We start from the raw sequence: 17,553 nt of genomic DNA, 5'->3' as shown, positions 1-17,553 counted from the left end.
ATTGAGACCGAAGTTTTCCAAGAACCGCTATTTTCAAGAAAGATGAAAATCCCATAAAGAAAAGAATTCTTGATACACGATGTTGCCCTTCCGAGTTGCATTCAAATCTTGGACAATCGATATCCCATAGAGGCATCGGCGGGAAGCTCAATGCCCCAAACTACACGACAGTCCCACTCCGTATGCTCCTTATCGGTAGGTCTTCTATCCAAGCCCGAGGTCGAACGTTGATAAATCAGATGTGTAAAAGCGAACTCTCCAGGCACGCCCTGTCCATCAATCACCCACCTCCGGGCGACTTCACGAGCAACTTCATCATCGTCCCGCTGAGCATCTAACGCGAGCAATATGCCACATACCAGCCATGCAAGGGTGAATATTATTTGGCGGCCAACACCGAGCACAGCTGGCAATCCGTAATCACTTTGACCGGCAGCCAGTTTTGCCCTGAGCTGATTCCAAACGTTCGATAGAGTTGTGTGGAATACATTGTCGCAAACTTGATCAATGGAGCTGATAATCCAATTATCGAACAAGTTCAGGTTATTACCTTTTGTCAGGTGTCGAACAGTTTCACTGGCGAGTACATTGGTGGTTCCTTCCCAGACACTATTGCTCGCGGTGTCACGCCACAGTCTACTAACGTTGAATTCGGGCTCCTCGGGCTCGTCTAAAAAAGAGTTTAAAGTATTAGGTAATGAAACATTTGTGCATGAAGTTGAGCTCACCAATATAGCCAACTCCTCCCATCGCTTCCTGGCATTCTTGAAAGGCCAAGGTGGAAGATTTGCAGATAACGGCCTTCGCAGTTGATGTGAACGCGCGCAGTACAACAATTGCAGTTTCAGGAGATTCTCCCAAGACGGATAATATTCCCGGTGCTTCTCTAGGAAAACCATTGTCCACGTAGCTAAGAAGGGACGAAGTGAAGAAAGCGAGCTGCATCCATCCACGGTGCTTAACCTCCAACTGAGCCAAAACATTCAAATGCATCGGGAACGTCCACAGCGGCTGGTCGATAGTAGTTCGAGCGCGGGCAAATGATTTCGCGATGTCCAGTGCACGTCGTAGGCAGGATAGCGCGGTGACAAAATTGTGTGTACGCGTAACGTTCAGCAGAAGAGCAATCGTTGCGATGCCACGATCTTTCGGGCCCATCATGTGCGCGCGCACATTTTGAAGTTCAACTTCTGCGGTGGGGAGTTCCTTGGTCCCCATCTTTTTCTTCAGTCGGTGAATACGGATTCCATTGGAAACCTCCCTGGTCGTTCCGTCGGTATCGACGATCATCTTCACAGTCGGAGCCACGAATAGCGACAGTTCGCCTGACTCTGTTTTGGCAAGCAGCAAAACGATATTGCAATCTGTGGCACTGCAAAAGAATTTGAAGCCCGATAGCAGATAGTCACCCTCTGCTATACTGCCAAACCGACCACTTTTAGTTGTGGGGGGTGAATATATCGCGATGGTCTCGCTGTTGCGTACATCGCTCCCTCCTGGTCGCTCGGTCATCCATTGGGCTGAAATCCAGTTGTTCTCGCGGGCAATGAGACGTGCATAGAGCTCGTGGAATGGATGGTCTACAGGCACGCTAGCTAGCTGACTTCGAACCAATCGTGCTGCACCAGATGTCATGGAAACAGGGCATGAATATGCAGCAGATGATGCAGAGAAGATATAGTTGCTGAACCGTGAGCAAGCACACACATCAACACATCCCAAGTCCTATAACACTCACAATGCGTGCTGAACAATTCGACGATGCGATCCGAATTCTTCCTCATATCCAAGACCCACAACACTATGGGAGTTCACTTCAGCTCAAGTCTTGAAAGGGGTAAATAATCGTAATAGGACTCGCCCTTGCTTAATTCCCCATTTCCCCAGCTCCTTCCAACCGGTGCTCGTCACCAAGCGATCCACATCATATCGAGCCCCCCACACATTACGCATTTTAATGTATGGTTCCTGCATTTCGGCGTTTCCAATATGCGAATTCATCTCCTTGGAGATTGCATCAGACCCGAATCTGGTCAAGTTGGGGACAATCTTCGAAAGTTGATCCTGCGGAAGATGCCCTGAGAGAGTTAGTAATGAGTGCAACGGTAGATGGAGCACTCACATTCCAAAATACGCTGAAAGACTCGATCAGAGGTTGCTGGATTTTCGAGCAAGGTTGGCACGAGGATAAAGCCTGTATCTACCGTTGATGGTGATTGACACATTTTGACAAAGGTATGAAAGGGATGCCAATATGGCAAGATCATAAATTCAGTTCATAAGATGAAGATACTACCATATAATCTTATAAATCATAACCCTATTCTTCTTACCTAGGCATCCGCATGCGGGGTTGCGTGTCTATTGCCGACAGACCAATATCACCGAATATGACCGACAATGAACATCGCCGAATGTCTAGTCGTGCGGGGAAGGCAATACAGATCCACCTTTAAAGACCATATTTAGTGACTATCAACTTCTCAAGTCACCTTATGGTTTGATTTATCCTTTTTTGATAAATCCGTGAAAGCTCAACAACTTGAAAACAATGAGTCTCTCGACAAAAGATGGCCTCAGTCCCATTTGGACCCCGACTGTCCCGCAACACCAAATTCCAATGAACATTTATCGTGCGCATATCAATCTGAAATTTAGACAAAAGTTGAATTCATCCCAAGAACTGCACCAATGGTCGGTCCATAACCTGCAGGATTTCTGGACAGATCTCCATGCCTACACCGGAATCATTCCTTCTCTACCAGCAACCATAAACAGAGCATTTGATAGCACGGTGCCAATGGAGAATGTCCCGGAATTCTTCCGTGGTACCACGGTGAACTATGCTGAGAATGTTCTTACCGGCAGAGACCGAGACAAGACTGCATTGATTGGAATTCGCGAGGATCAAGGCCTGGACCGAGAAGTTTGGACATGGGGTTTACTCTGTGAAAATGTCCGAAAGGCGAGAAGTGCTCTGTTACAAATAGGTGTACGAAAGGGAGATCGAGTAGCCGCCATTATTTCAACCAGCGTATGGTCTGTTGGTTTATTCCTGGCGACGGCAAGCATTGGTGCTATTTGGACAAGCATTGCACCGGATTTGGGAGAGGAGGTAAGCGCTTTCACACTACAGACCCCAATCCAGTTCTAACCGTCACAAGGGCTGTGTATCACGATTGCAACAAGTTACTCCTAATGTACTCTTTGCGGACGCTGAGTCTACTTATAAAGCAAAAATGCAATCCAACGTCCAAAAGATTCGGAATATTGTCCAGGCTATGGAAGCTAAGCCTCAAGTCTTCCTGATTCCCATAACAGGAGCCGATGAAGGCGGGTTTCCAACCCTTGGGGAGTTTCTATCGAGCTCACAACCAGGAGACGCTCTCCACTTCGAAAGACTACCTTTCTCTCATCCGCTTTACATCCTGTATACAAGTGGGACCACTGGTCAGCCAAAATGTCTTGTCCATAGCCACGGTGTGATCTTACAACATAAGAAAACATCTGTGCTCCACAACTCACTGACGTCCGATGATGTCGTTTTCCAATACAGCAGTACCTCTTGGGTACTATGGAATATCATGATTGGCCATTTGTCAGTGGGACCAACCCTCATTTTATACGACGGATCGCCGTTATGGCCAACAGCAAAGGGCATGGCAAAGATTGCAGAGGACTATCGTGTGACATATTGGGGCTGCTCACCTCGCTACCTACAGGAGCTTGAGATGACCCGATGCATCGCAAAGGCCGAGTTTGATCTTTCCTCTCTTAGAATGGTACAGACGGGAGGCTCCCATTTGGGTGCGGACCAATATCACTGGTTCTATCGGACGTTTCCTTCACACGTTCACCTCACAAGCGTGACTGGTGGAACGGACTTGGTGACCTCTTGGATCGGCACTGATCCGGCTGGCCCTCTCTATCCGGGGGAGATTCAATTACCTATGTTGGGGCAGGACGTGGATGTTGCAGATCCCATTACGGGCGAGTCAATCAAGCATACCGGTCGACATGGCGAGTTCGTCTGTCGCAAGCCTTTCCCTTCTATGCCCGTGTTCTTCTGGGGGGATGATGACGGATCAAAATACAAGAGTACATATTTTGACAAGTTCCCGAACTGTTGGGCTCAGCACGATTGGGCAAGTTACAATCCTGTGACCAAGGGCTGGCAGATACATGGTAGAAGGTAGGAAGGAACCATCTTATCACCTCAATGCAAATCTTACACTGACTAATTATGCAGTGACGGTGTTCTGAATCCCCAGGGAATTCGATTTGGATCGTCCGACATTTATTCTATTACAGAGTGCGCTCCATTTAACAAGGTGATTTCCGCCACCGTGTGTGTCGGTAGACGCAGACCACATGATTCTGATGAGGCAGTCTTCCTGTTCGTGGTGATGCAGCCCAAACAATTCTTCACAGCTCAGCTTGTCCTTGAAATAAAAAACGCCATTCGCAAAGGGCTGAGCAGCAAACATGTTCCTCGATTCGTGATCGGGGTCAAGGAGGTTCCTATGACAGTCAATGGCAAAAAAGTCGAGACTTTGGTGAAACAAATACTCTCATCTGGGCAGTTGCCTAAGACTATCAGCAGCACTGTCGCAAATCCTGGATGTTTAGAACATTTCAGAAAGTTCTATGATATTGAGGTAGCCAATGATCACAGAGGCAGGCTATAGAGCGGTGTACCTACACATGCCAATGCACATGTGGTCTTCTTACACATGAAGATTGGAATAGCCTTTCAGTCATTTATGGAAGTAATACATGCATATTGAATGAATTTCAATCCGGATTTCCCAGTACATCTTCAAAGACAGGCAATTTGGGTCTTCTCTCTTCCATAAAGCTTCCAGACATGATTTCATCAAATTTGAACGCGTATTTTGGCCCACAGGACTGCCTCGTATCTTCTTGCCACTCAGGATAAAGGTCCTTAAGCGCACTGAACAATTCATGGGGGTGGGAAGAAGACGATCCTTCACTCATCAATCCATTCACTGGTGAAACAGTCCAATGGCCTTGGTGTTTCTGGCCACGGGCCCAGTCCGGATGGTTTAGAAACGAAAGATCCGCGCAATTGACGATGGATCCAGCGCCGGAACCATCCATTGTTAAAGGAGTAAAGGAATGTGATGGGCTAGGTTGATGTATGATATTTTGATGTGTTTCGTTGGAAGATGAGACTTTCTCGAGATGTTCCATGACCTTCGCAAGAATGGCTTCCCATGTATCTCTATACTTTTCCAATTGCTTGTTGCGCTCTGCTATAGCAAACAAAACTGAGGAGCATGCACCCAGATCATTGGCTACATCAACCGAGCAAGGCTGTGAGGATCGAAACAAACAATAACTGCAGGTCTAATGTCAGTGAAGACCTAAAGCACAAAGTCACAGGTCCAACGCTCACCATAATGTCAAGCCAGCTTTGAACAAGGTGCTAACGAGGAAATATCCAAACCCAAGGTAGCCTTTTTGGTGCAAAGCTTTGAATACCTGACATGTCTGCCCAGATGCTCTCATGCAGGTACGAATTAATTCATGATCGGAAGGAAGTTCCCGAAGGAAAGGCTGGATCAGAATCAAAATGCCATTATTCCAATGCATATTGATCCAGTCATGGTCGATAGGAGAGAGATCCGATTGCAGAGAACGTCTATATTCTTCCAAAGCAAAGAATAAAGGATTGATTTCGGGCATCAACAATGAGACTTCTTTGTCAACTCTATGAACTCTGGTTTGAATCTGCGACTTTAAGCGGATCAGTCTAATGACGGGAATAAAAGCCGCAATGCTGGTTCTGATATCTGATCTTCCGTATTCTTTCCTATCATTGGGATCGTTTTGATGAGGTTCCTGGTAGTCAAAGGGCAATCCGACATCGATATCATGTTCAGCAATATTGAATGGTCGATCGAGAAGCCGTGCAATACTTCGATCCATGACGTAAACGCTCCAAAACACCCGTCGCCTGCTCTGCGCCTCATCGGGTTTCAAATGAAGATAGTTTTCTTCTCTGTGTAGTCCAAGATCAATGGCGGTCCGCATGGCCAGCCCAATCATATACCATATGTTGGAGCTGTTCGGTATGCGTAGGTTGTACATTATCAATAACATCATTGCTTCAATGCTCTGAAGGGAGCGAAGCTCGGTGACTGAAGGTTTAAGACGCAAGGCCGTGCGGAAGAGATCACTTGCGGTAATACTAGGCTGGTTTTCTGTCACTCTGCAAGTCGCTGCTCCGATAGCATAAACCATAAACAATTTAGAAGACTTCCAACGTGCGGAGCGCGTGGGCGCTATAGGCTGAAATCTTTTGCTATGCATCTGATATATCTCCTCGCTGTCCAGGTACGGCATATGGTTATGCATCGTCTCCATGTAGATTTGGATGTACTTCAACCCTTCTTTGTCGACCGGTGCGGCTGGCTGGGTATCATCGGTAGGCCATTCGGGCTCTACTTCGGTATTGCCCGAATTATCGCTTTCTAATACCGTGCTGTCAAAGATCTGGTCCATCTCTTTGGCGATCAAAGTGCCCGGGGACAAAAATGACCTGATCGGTGTCCGGCCTGACATCTGCCCCGTCGTCAAATACTCCATCACATCAAACAAATGGCCTACTTCGGGCAAGTAGTGGAAGGGGAGTGGCTCTGGACTTTCACAAGGGAACTGTTGGGCTTGTTCGTGGGCGGGTCTGGAGACTGCGTTTAATTGGGCTTCGAGTTCCTCGATTCTGTCGAACAAGGCATCCTTGGACAATCCATGATATCTTTCGGATGCAGGTTGGAAAGTTGGTGTGTCTGATCTCGTACATGTCGATTTCGCACTCTCACAGTTCGTGCAGATCGGATACCCGACACATCTTTGTTTCCGACGATGGCAGCGTCTACAGGCTTTGGGACTGCGTTTCCGGACCTTGAATCGGTCGCCCTCCATTGGAAAAGTCGGATGTCGATAAGGCTCACGCGTGGCTTTTGATCAAAATCAGAGAACGGTCTACGTCGCACAAGCCATGCCGCTGAGGGTTTAAGTGATTAGCCCTCGGGATGTCGTGACCTTTGCGGATAATCGCGAAACCCCTCATGATGGTCACGTGTGAAAGTCTACAAGTGTTTACTATCTTGATATCACGGGCAAATCTGGGCCAATAAGGTGATTTCAAAGGTGGAAAGCTCATTCGATCCACCTTTGTCGCAAGAAAGGGTATTCTGGTCATCCTTGAACTCCAAAACAATGTTCCAGGATCTCGGAAATTTCACAAGTCTACATATACATTGCCAGCACGCCATCTATACATTAAGCAACCAAGAACCACTCCAATCGAACCCAGAGCCTTCCCAGTCGGTACCAAAAAGCTCCATTCCAGTGTCTAATGTCGGGGAAGCATAATTCTCGACTGTTTCGTCCGGTCGCGCCTCAAACGCCGGAAGCGCGGCTTCCGGGTCTTGCACCTCGGCTAATGTACATGTCGTCGTGGTGGCATTGGTGGTGTCCGAGTCGGAAGCTTGTTCAACTAATCGCCACTGCTTGCACATCTTAACGTCAAATCCCTCAAAAAAAGCCGTGGTGTCAAAGTCTAGAGTAGGTGTACCATCGAAGGGTTCTAGCTCTCGGACTTTTTCGGTCAATTTGTTCAAAGCTCTCAGTGGGCCGACCGCCGAGAGCCATCTCTCTGATAGTTTCTGGAGTGAAAGCTTCATGACGGTCATTTCATGCTCGGCGGTACTTTGTAGTTGCGGATAACGACAACAGGACAGGAGGGAGAGGCCTGCGCAGAGCGGATAGAATGCGAACACTGGGCCAAGATAGCGTAGTTCATCTCGTAGGAGAAAGTCTTCGTAGATACCCGCAATAAATGACGATGCGACCAGAGATGCAGCAGGTGGAACACTGTTTGGTGTCGGCGAACGGTGCAGGATCGTTAATCCAACAAAGTACATCACCAATAGTTGCTTGACTTCGAGCTGACAGGTCATTACATCTTCTTGAATCGTTGCCGAGGAGTGCAATTTTGGGATGACCTGTTTGGCCCATCTATACACAGCATTTTCAAGATCGACGCGTCGTTGTCGGGAAATCTCTCGTCGTAGACAGCACTCGACAGTATCGCCCAGAAGACATGATATTGTGCAGTATGCTAAAAAGAGCTGTGCTTGAAAATCCTTCTTCGGAAAATCTTTCATCGACGGAGGTAGGACGTCGCTGTCGCGTAGATTGATTGTGCGCGGTCTTCCCACTCCGACGGAAATGACATTATCTCGAATCTGGCATCATTAGTACATTTGGGCATTATTCCGGCCAGTCACACGCTTACCACCAGGGACCACCATAATCGCCGACGAAGCCCCCGATCTTTAGCATTTAGCGACGGCTCCTTGTGTAATCCAATTTGGAAAGCCATTGCCCCCGCAGTCCGTATCCAGAATCCACTGGTATCGGTTGAAACATCCTCAGGCCCAACAGGGTTATACCAGTGCAAGAGGCAGGCAGCCACAATGGAGATCAGTGATCCATGACCTCCACCAAAAAAGAAGAGCAATTTTGCGCGTCGGTAGAAGACCTCACTTGATCCGTAGTCCAGGTGTGCTTTAGAAACCCTGCTTCCTGCTAAGAAAATGGATTGCAGCAGGAGCATAGACGGTGGCGTTTTCTCATCGAGCCATTTCGGATCAACAACGGGCGTCCACGGAGCACAATACTTATTGAAGCTATCCATCAACTGTTTTTGAATGGATATTGGGGGGAGCTCGAATGCCCCTTGCTCGCGTAACATCTGCAGGTCCGCCGCAGAGGCTTTCGGGCTGGTGTATGTTGCCTCATGGCCAGGTTTGACCATATTTTCATCGAATGGAACACTACCGCCTAGGTACTCACCCCGACCGCGATAGCTCTCCTCTTTGATGAAAGGTTCGGTCACATTATTCTCAATGGATATCAAAGTCTCATTGTTGGGGACGGTAGCATCCCCGTGCGCATCTCTCAAAGATAGGCTTGCGACATCGCCTTGAAAGGGCGGGTCCGTCGGCAAATTTGAGCTGCGCCGACTCACGGATCCCGAAGCCGGTGCATTGCGTCCCGGCGACAGACTGTTGGTGAATCTCTTGCGCTTTCTCGTATATGGTCTATATGGAATCAGCTGATAAACATTTTAACGGGCGGCATTGTCCGCTCACTTGCACTCCACTTGGGATCTGACGCAATTGGTACAGGGGTTGTGGGTCGCGAAGTCGCACCGTACCTGTAGCCGTTAGTAACCAATAACACGGCGGTAGAGGCCTATCAATATGTTACCTTGCGCTTATGGCAGATAATGCACGCACTTGACATGGTGTAGATCGTAGGTGGTTGGAGAAGATCAAAGTGTGGGGTCGAGCCGAGGCAGTGGCTTTTTTTCTTAAACTTCATTGTTCCCGCCTGATGGGATGTTTGACTGATACTGTACTACGCCTCACTCAGGTATCACTATCATCTCAATCAATTGATCACAGAGAAAAGAATGCAGTAGACCCTATGACTGCGGAATGTCTCTACAATGCTATTCTAAGGGTTGAAGCTGATGCCATGCAGATGGTATATATCTTGACTGGTGCCGGTAGTACAACGTTCTGCGCAGAAGCATTTTTACACCAAATGATCAGAAGCATGATGATATCCAGGGCTAGTGATGACCTGCAAGCCGTCAACGGATACAGCTTAGGTCCCATATGTCCCTCCCGGCTGATTGTCCAGAAGCCTGCCATTCGTGCAATTATAGGCCATGCCGTAACAGGCGGGCTAAAGCTTAGTCTGTTGGCGGATCTTCGCGTCTTTGAGAAGGATACAGTCTTTGACGTGGTCTGCCGACGCTGGGGAGCTCCACTAAGTGATAGGGCAATAGTCCGACTCCAAGCCATTGTTAGTCTCGGTCGTACAATGGGTATGATCCTCACCGGCCGGCCAGTCGGGGCTCAGGAGGCGCTCGCCGTGGGTCTTGCAAGCTGTGTAATTTCCAAGGAGAGCCGCTAAACCAGTCATTGGAGATCGCAAGGCAGCTCATTGCCTTCCCTGCTTTGTGTCTCAAGACCGATCGTTGGTCCTGCTACTATAGCGCATATGAATCCAACTCTTTTACGAAGCTCTATCTTATGAATCTACCGAGGGGCGCAAAGTCATTTCCAAAGAAGCATATCAAGGCGCCATCAAATCCAGCAAATGGTTTGGCAGACATGAGAGCTTCAAAGAATCTAGCAAGCTGTAATAAATACGCTGCAGACTGTATATACTGTTCTGGAGGCCTTGACGAGAAAATATGCATTGACCGATTAAATTCCGAAAGCGAAGTGTGTATATCCAAATAATAATACATGTGATTTTGCGGACCCGGCGTTGTATGGAATAGAATGTGATCCAGTAGAATTCACCTTCCTTTCCGGGGTAACACCCCATAGCCTTTAGTTGGTCTTCTTCTCACCTTCTTCTTCCGACTCGGAGGAAAATTGGATGCGTTTACCATAGAGCAGGGGTGTCCGGGAGAGCAATGCGCCGAGCGCATAGCCAACGTATGCGCCAGCCAAGATGGTAATGGGGAACGCTTGCCATGGGCGGTCCCAATCCAGAGGGATGGGAATAGCACCGAACCAAGCGCCCAAGCCTGTGCCGAGAGCACTGCCCCAGACTGTATCCGCTGGTCGAGCGATACCCCAAACCTCCTTCCATATGGAACCATCAACGCCGTGGACGTACGCCAATTGAGAAGCGGAGAGGAGTGCCATGTGGGCTGCACAGAGCACAGTTTCGTAGTTGTGGGTGGTGAGCGGGGCGCCGAACATGACGAGAAGCGCAGCGATTATCGGTGTTGCAAGGAAGGTGAGACCTAGCGAGAGGCAGGCAGGCTACCGTGGTATTGTCAATACATTGGGACTCCAGAATAATTGATTGTAGACAATCGGTGCGCATACCATCAACTTAGCCCACACTGCAGCCCAGAAATTCTTGCCAGAGTTCTTTCGGCGATAGCCAGGTTTGCCTGAGCGGGAGCGTGTTGCCTTTGCATCACCAGAGAAGCTGTCCGCCGAGGGTGATGCGGCGGGTGGAAGACAGAGTAACACATAGAAAAGCTGGAGCAGAGCCAACCAGGGAAGATCAGCAAGGAGCTCCTGAACTGGATCAGCCACCAATGCTTCGAAACGAGCAGCACACAGTGTTAAGAGAATAATGGGGTGCGCATATGAGTAGGCCTGCGCTAGTTTGGAGGGGAGGATGTTGATGGGCGGCGCAGAGGGTTTTTCAACAAGGGCCTGAGATGGCGAGCCAGCTTGGTTGATTGAAGACACGTGGGAGTGAGAGGCCATGGCGTATTGAACCTCGCCGTTGCTTCCGGTGACTTACTCTTTCTTTCCTTGCTCCTTGTGTCTATGAAGCTCCCGGTTCGCGCGGATAAAAGGGTCGAGGGTTTGTTTGCCTTGATTGCATGGGCGCTTACTGCCCAATAATTCAGGCATCAATGAATGGACTTTACTTTTGCCCACTACTTCAGGCCATTGCCCGATCTGCGGCTACTAGGATTACATTTTCAAATTGTTCAGACTGAGCCTGGCTTAATATCGTAAACAAAAATAATACAAGACAAAACGAGCAAGACGGGCAAACTCTGTGGAGCTTCACTTTCCATGCTAATCCTACTTTGGGAATTTCAACACCAAACACTTATGCCCGGGAGATTAAAGACGGAAGGATGGCCACTGGGCTTGGATATCACACAAGCATACATACTGTCATATCGCATAGTAGTGTGACAACTGGAAGTAATTGCAAAGCCAAAAGTTGATATAGAGATAAGTGGAATCAAGGAGGACACAGCAATAGCTATCAGGACCTTGCATGGCTCCAAAATCACAATGAAAACACATCAAACAGCCGCTGGAATATACCAGAGGCTTAAATCAGCAAGCGCCAGCTAAACACTAAACTCCCTGGGGCCAAAATATGACCTACAGCCCTGATAAAGGCACTGTCTGAGAAAAATCAATCGTAAGGTTATTCATGAGAAGGCTGATGGAAGCAAGTACAGGATATCAGACAAAACAGACATATCTAAACATAACAATAAACCCGGAAAGCTCCACATATTTCAAGCGGATGTCTCTTTCGCGGGAGTCTCTTGGGCTGGTTCATGGGTGCCCTCTGGCTTTGTGGTCTCTGGAACTGTCGCTGGATCTTCCATTGGAGGATTGACAACGGCGGCAGCCGATGCCACCTCTGGGCTATGTGGTTCTTCAGGAATTGGAGGCGGTAGACCTGCCCCTGGCAAAGGTGATGTTGGGGAGCGTAATGGGTCGTCCTTTGGTAGTTCACTTGGAACCTCTATCGTTGGATTGCCATTTGTGTGGTTAATCGTGGGAGAAAGTGGTTGGCTGGCCGTGGATGGTTCACTGTCGGAGCGGTAAGGGCTCTTGACCCGCTCACGATCATGGCCGCCATCGCGCACTTGGGCCACCTTGGCTTTGAATTTTCCAAACAAACTTTTCTTCTCTGGTTCAGCACTAGACACGGAATTGGCTTGGATACCAGCATCCAAGCTGAGGGGCTGACTAGAAGGGTCGTTACTCTGATGGGCGCCACTGCCGATCGAGCTGGTACTTTGCTGGAATTCAGGATGAGTGGCCCCAAGAGGTGGAGATGCAAGGCCAAGGCCGACCTGTTCGCTACTGCGCTTTGCAGAACGATTAAAGCGCCAGCTGCGGCGATTATCTCGGCGCTCGGCACGGCTAACATCATCATTTTGTTCTAAGTCAGACGCATCAGTGAATGAGGATCTCGAGTTCATGGATGGTGTCCGTGATTGATGCGGTCGCAAGGATGTGTCGGTGTGATTCGGATGCGCAGTGCCCTCAGCCAACATAGAGTGAGATTCTGATGGGCAATCAGGGTTATTGAGAGTTGCGGTGTTAGGAGGTTTCGGTGTGGCTTCTCCAACTGTCAAATCCACGGACGGCCTTCCGAGCCTCGATTCCGAGGACTCAAGCGGTGGCTCATAGGATGGTCCATGTAAGGAATTTGTGGAACTTTGTGCACTGATGCTTGCACTTCCTGGAATTCGCTTCTTGCGTAAGCGATTTGGCTGCCGTGCTTCTCTGTTATCGCGATCTGGAGGTGGAGACTTGGCAAAAAGACTGGAGAGCTTGCGTTCACGAGTTGGTGTAACAACTTGAGGGGGCAAAACATGAGGTTGACGGGGGGTGAGGTTGGTGTATCGAGATTTTCATGCGGGTGAGGAAGGTCGCTGATACTAAGACGCGCCGCAGCCGCGTGGGGAATAGGGCCATGCGTGGAGGTGTGAACGTAGGCTGAACCGGTCGATGACGCAGACGCAGGCTGGCTGTCATTTCTTTGGTCTGGCTTCGGTTCAGACTCCTCACGCAGAGATGGTTCTCGACTCGCCGAGCGAGAGCTGGCGTGGGAAACTGAGAGTGTGGATGGGTTGGCCGACCCGCTCTCACCTGCCCGTGCGTATCGTGCAGAGGCAACGACAGGGCCCATTTTGGAAGGAAGGGTATTGCTGCGGTGAATGCTGCCTGACATGGAGGTAGGAGTGCCGGGGCTGGGGACCGTGTTAGATACACGCGACGCCCGTGAATTGCGAGATGAGACAGAAGCATTGCGGCGCAGTGAACCTATCTTGCGGTGACCCTCTGTACTCCCGCTGGCGCTTGAGGCGGATCGCCGGATTGTTGAGTTAGGTGATTTCGTGCCGGTGGTAGGCTGGGCAGTAGGGATGATGATCTTGGGCTGAACCCCAGCCTGAACCTCTTTTATAGTCTGTTCATCAGCTTTGGTGCCATTCATGCCCACCAAGAAATGATCCTGGTTCTCAATTAGGAAGATCAAGACATCCTGGCTGAGCTTGTACTCTTCAGGCGACATATCGTGTTGTGGGTGAGACAGCATACCCGGCTGGAAAATCGCAGACAGGTTGGCCGAAGTCATGCGGTTCTGTTCTGACTTGGAGGCGAAAACCGCAAGGAGATCCAGAATGTACAGCAATAACTGCTTGTTCAACGGGGGTAGCTCGATGATTAGATTCTGGTAGGTCTTAACGGCATTTGCATGGTCGAACATCTCTGTATCGGTCGTCTGAGTCTCGGCTTGGACCTGCTTCTGGTACGCTCGCAAAGGCTCTCGGAAGCGCCCATAGAACTCAAGTGGGACAATAGGCTCCGGCAACTGGTTCAAGTACCGACGCAACACGTTCGCCGCATCGTGAACTGTATATCCGTCCCAGTCCAGACCCTTTCCGTATCGTTCGGGGGAGTCGAATAGCTCCTGCAGATCCTTGATGCGCTTCGCAGATCCATTGAGTCGGAAAATTCCTTCCACATCCGTAGCTGAGATCCAGACAGTCAGCGCAAACGCACGAAATGGGAAAGAGTTTGATTGTTCCACGCACCTTTTTCTTTAAGAAAGACGCCACACTTGGCCACGACAATCGGGACATATCCATATATGAAATTCTCGCCATGTTCGTTGGTGAGGGAGATTGCCACATTCGCATACTTGATGCTTTCGTTTAGCGGGACGCCAAAGATGCCTCGCGGTGGTTCTATTTCGCATAGTGTTAGCTGACGGATTTTCGCAGCAGACTCATATGCATGCAAAACGCAATTTCATCAGGTAAATGAGTCGCTCCTTGCGGCCACAGCAGGTTTTCCGTTTATCTCCAGGCGCCCGGGGTGGGATGCCTAAGGGGTGGAGATTGACGAGCCGCCGTGAACCGATAACGCAGGATGCGACATGATGCGGGAGTCCCTGAAGTTGCCGATACGCATACGAGGCTGGAGATTCCGAAATGGCCGACGTACCTTTCAGCTCATCTTTTCTTGTGTTTCGTTTGAACTGTCTCCACCACGATGCCAGGTCTCGCTTGGACGGTGGGGAGGTGGCGCCCACGGGCTCGGGGGATGTCGCGGGCAGTTGGACCGGCTCGACGCCCGGTTGCGATTTGCCGGTCACCATGGTGAGGCCCGGGTAATCAAAAGCGTCAGCGCGGGCGATACTCACTTTGTGAGCGAGATTTCCGGGTGGTTCGAGATTCGAGGACTTTCAACGAACGGTTTGGAGGGGGGGAATCGCGGGAATGCCAACGTGCACGTCACCGCCCGTGAGAAATACTGGGGCTGGGCCCAAGAGGAAACGAGACAGGAGCGAAGGGTGGAATGGCAGGGATATAGGGGAGGAACGGGCCCGAGAATAATTAATCGAAGGGGAAGGATGAAGGGATGGACAAGGGGAAGGAAAGGGTTCGAGTCGAATCACAATAATGGGGGAGGGGAGGATGAGCACGAGCCAAGGGCGTTGTGGGCTCCTCGGTTTCTTCAGCACCCACGCCCTCTCTGTCCGTGGATGGGGCGGAGGGTCTAGTATTCGAGTATATTGATGAGGCCGAGTTGAAAGAAGGGAAACGGATTTTAGAGAAATTGAATATGTCGAGTCATCTCATGCAGACCCAAGGTTCGAGGCCGGGGATGAAACTGGGTTAAACTGGGTCAGGGTCGGCTGTCACTTTGTATATAGATTAAGGCGGTCGGTCGATGGATGATTCATGGACGGCGCGAAAAGAATTTTGAAGCATATCGGTACAATGGATGAGATGGATGAGTTGCAAAATTGAATTGAATGATGTTTTCATCCTACATTCCGTGGAATAGTCTGGACTTTTCAAAAAAAGATATTCGATGTTCTAATTTAGGGGTCTGGCTGTGCCCGGATCCAGGTACCTGGACTCGCTCGGTAGGCGGCATACTGGGGGAGGTACCTTTGGTGTGGAGTCAGGCACCAGTCTGAATTAACCACCAATGAGAAAACCCATATGGGATCTATTCTTAGAGGAAGATAAACGAAATTATCATGGGTTATAGAATATATCCAATCTGTAATTAAACAGGAGGATCTACGGAAACCAGAGAAATTCGGTTGAATCGAATCATTTGGCGCCGCAAACGGTCCCCCAAGTCAGGTGACCGTTCCAGGCTTTTCAGGTGTCTGGGCCGTTCCCTTTCGGGCGCCGATCACGTGAGACAGATCACGTGTCGACGTCCCGGTAGTTCGGATCATTATACTTGCGGCCCGAAAGAAACAGCTTCGGAGCTTGCAGGCGTGTTCCGGCATCACGAACCATCAACATCTGATCTCATCTCGATATCCTCACCTCAAAAATTGTCTTTTACGTTTCAAATCATCACATAATGGAAGGGTATGTTCTAAATTGCTCTTGTTTTGATTTCCAGCCACACTGTCAGCTTGTCGTGGTTTCAGAGAGGATTTGAAGCTGATCGGATCTCTAGCCTCAACGCAGCAGAGCAGCGCGAGTTCCAGAACCGCATGGAGCGCAAGCAGCTGAAGGAGTTTATGACCGTACGTGCCAATTCCATCGACTTATCATCCCCTCCAATTAGTGCTATCAGTGGAAGGGTTACCAACCCCCACCCCCAATCCACAGCCTGCGAGAAATCACGCTATCCTCTTTCCACTTTCACAAACGTTCAATCCTTTCCGACTGACTCGATGCCCTCGCTAGATGTACTCCAAGATGGTCCAGCGCTGCTTCGATGACTGCGTGAACGACTTTACCACCAAGTCTCTCATCAACCGTGAGGAGCAGTGTGTCATGCGCTGTGTCGACAAGCACCTGAAGAGCTCAGCCCGCTTGCAAGAGCGTTTCCAGGAGCAGAATGCTGCGATGATGCAGAGTGGCCAGATGGGCCCCCAGTAAAGGAACGCGTCGATTAAGAATGGCTGGGCTGGACGAGACATCCGAGAAACACGCCTCGGGTGGGCAGGGTTAGGAGCCACCCGTGAAAGTGCTCCAGAAAACCTCCCATTTCTGATAGAAGCCAGTTCGGATTGATGAGCCTCGTATGGTCACTGCAGACCACTGACATTCAACCAGCTTGGCTTTCTTCATGTACCATAGTGAATTCCGGGGCGGGATGGACCGGGAATGAAAGCGAATTCTCCCATCCCAGATTCCCCAAAATATAAAAATGTGGCATCGCCGCAGTGGATGTGACTCAAATTTTCCCTATTGCTAATTCTGAGCAAACCCCATACTAAATGTGAGGCATCTATAGTGTCCCAGGATTCCGATTGGGTATATGGGGAGATTCTTGCATATGTAATCGCCCCAATTGCCGGAAAACTTTGCCTCTTTCGGTTCCCGACTCGGAACATAGATAAGCTGTGAGTCTTCGTACTATCTAATGTCATGTCTAGATGGATCTGTAGATGCTGCGGGTTTCAGCCCATCGTGCCGTCATCGGCTGATTGACCCGGGCCCCCCGTGGAAGATCATTAAGAAAGTCCCCCGTCATTGCCCGGCATCGGGCCCAATACCCGTTGGAGACCGGGATGTTCGAGAAGCGCCCCTCATCCTCCTCATCTTCTCCTCTTCACCTGCCACCCCCACTCCCCTCACGTTGCCGGCTCCACTCCTCTCGCGAACTTTCCCTTCAAAAACCCATCTTTTCCTTTTCTTCCTTGTCAACCATCATTGTTCGTATTGACCTT

General features: G+C 49.6%; 9 protein-coding genes across 9 annotated transcripts; 3 read left to right on the top strand and 6 right to left on the bottom strand.

Annotated features, from left to right (window-relative positions):
• Positions 1-101: 101 nt before the first annotated feature.
• On the bottom strand, positions 102-2,225 carry N7503_006107 (uncharacterized protein; the record flags this gene model as incomplete). Its single annotated transcript, XM_057065654.1, has 5 exons — positions 102-670; positions 729-1,684; positions 1,739-1,801; positions 1,862-2,078; positions 2,123-2,225. The coding sequence occupies 5 exons, from the start codon at positions 2,223-2,225 to the stop codon at positions 102-104; spliced, it is 1,908 nt and encodes a 635-aa protein (XP_056923397.1).
• Positions 2,226-2,551: 326 nt separating this feature from the next.
• On the top strand, positions 2,552-4,688 carry N7503_006106 (uncharacterized protein; the record flags this gene model as incomplete). Its single annotated transcript, XM_057065653.1, has 3 exons — positions 2,552-3,115; positions 3,165-4,192; positions 4,250-4,688. 3 exons carry the CDS (start codon positions 2,552-2,554, stop codon positions 4,686-4,688), a joined length of 2,031 nt encoding a protein of 676 aa, XP_056923396.1.
• A 106-nt stretch (positions 4,689-4,794) lies between these two features.
• Positions 4,795-5,121, bottom strand: N7503_006105 (uncharacterized protein; the record flags this gene model as incomplete). The annotated part of the gene is made up of 1 exon (XM_057065652.1): positions 4,795-5,121. One exon carries the CDS (start codon positions 5,119-5,121, stop codon positions 4,795-4,797), a length of 327 nt encoding a protein of 108 aa, XP_056923395.1.
• Positions 5,122-5,415: 294 nt separating this feature from the next.
• Positions 5,416-6,948, bottom strand: N7503_006104 (uncharacterized protein; the record flags this gene model as incomplete). The annotated part of the gene is made up of 1 exon (XM_057065651.1): positions 5,416-6,948. The coding sequence occupies one exon, from the start codon at positions 6,946-6,948 to the stop codon at positions 5,416-5,418; it is 1,533 nt and encodes a 510-aa protein (XP_056923394.1).
• A 353-nt stretch (positions 6,949-7,301) lies between these two features.
• On the bottom strand, positions 7,302-9,339 carry N7503_006103 (fungal specific transcription factor domain-containing protein; the record flags this gene model as incomplete). Its single annotated transcript, XM_057065650.1, has 5 exons — positions 7,302-8,276; positions 8,327-9,015; positions 9,062-9,134; positions 9,186-9,250; positions 9,333-9,339. 5 exons carry the CDS (start codon positions 9,337-9,339, stop codon positions 7,302-7,304), a joined length of 1,809 nt encoding a protein of 602 aa, XP_056923393.1.
• A 183-nt stretch (positions 9,340-9,522) lies between these two features.
• Positions 9,523-10,017, top strand: N7503_006102 (enoyl-CoA hydratase/isomerase family protein; the record flags this gene model as incomplete). Its single annotated transcript, XM_057065649.1, has 1 exon — positions 9,523-10,017. The coding sequence occupies one exon, from the start codon at positions 9,523-9,525 to the stop codon at positions 10,015-10,017; it is 495 nt and encodes a 164-aa protein (XP_056923392.1).
• A 425-nt stretch (positions 10,018-10,442) lies between these two features.
• On the bottom strand, positions 10,443-11,342 carry N7503_006101 (PIG-F family protein; the record flags this gene model as incomplete). The annotated part of the gene is made up of 2 exons (XM_057065648.1): positions 10,443-10,883; positions 10,950-11,342. The coding sequence occupies 2 exons, from the start codon at positions 11,340-11,342 to the stop codon at positions 10,443-10,445; spliced, it is 834 nt and encodes a 277-aa protein (XP_056923391.1).
• A 779-nt stretch (positions 11,343-12,121) lies between these two features.
• Positions 12,122-15,013, bottom strand: N7503_006100 (uncharacterized protein; the record flags this gene model as incomplete). The annotated part of the gene is given in 4 exon segments (XM_057065647.1): positions 12,122-12,966; positions 12,984-14,375; positions 14,438-14,590; positions 14,850-15,013. 4 exon segments carry the CDS (start codon positions 15,001-15,003, stop codon positions 12,122-12,124), a joined length of 2,544 nt encoding a protein of 847 aa, XP_056923390.1. The 5' UTR covers positions 15,004-15,013.
• A 1,219-nt stretch (positions 15,014-16,232) lies between these two features.
• tim9 (protein transporter TIM9) lies at positions 16,233-16,759 on the top strand (the record flags this gene model as incomplete). Its single annotated transcript, XM_057065646.1, has 3 exons — positions 16,233-16,240; positions 16,332-16,401; positions 16,565-16,759. The coding sequence occupies 3 exons, from the start codon at positions 16,233-16,235 to the stop codon at positions 16,757-16,759; spliced, it is 273 nt and encodes a 90-aa protein (XP_056923389.1).
• Positions 16,760-17,553: the final 794 nt, after the last annotated feature.

Source organism: Penicillium pulvis, assembly GCF_028828015.1.
Source record: "Penicillium pulvis strain IBT 33274 chromosome Unknown contig_23_segment0_segment0, whole genome shotgun sequence".
Taxonomy (NCBI): Eukaryota; Fungi; Ascomycota; class Eurotiomycetes; order Eurotiales; family Aspergillaceae; genus Penicillium; species Penicillium pulvis.
Note: the sequence above shows the minus strand (reverse complement) of the source record. Positions and strands in the feature narration are given on the sequence as shown.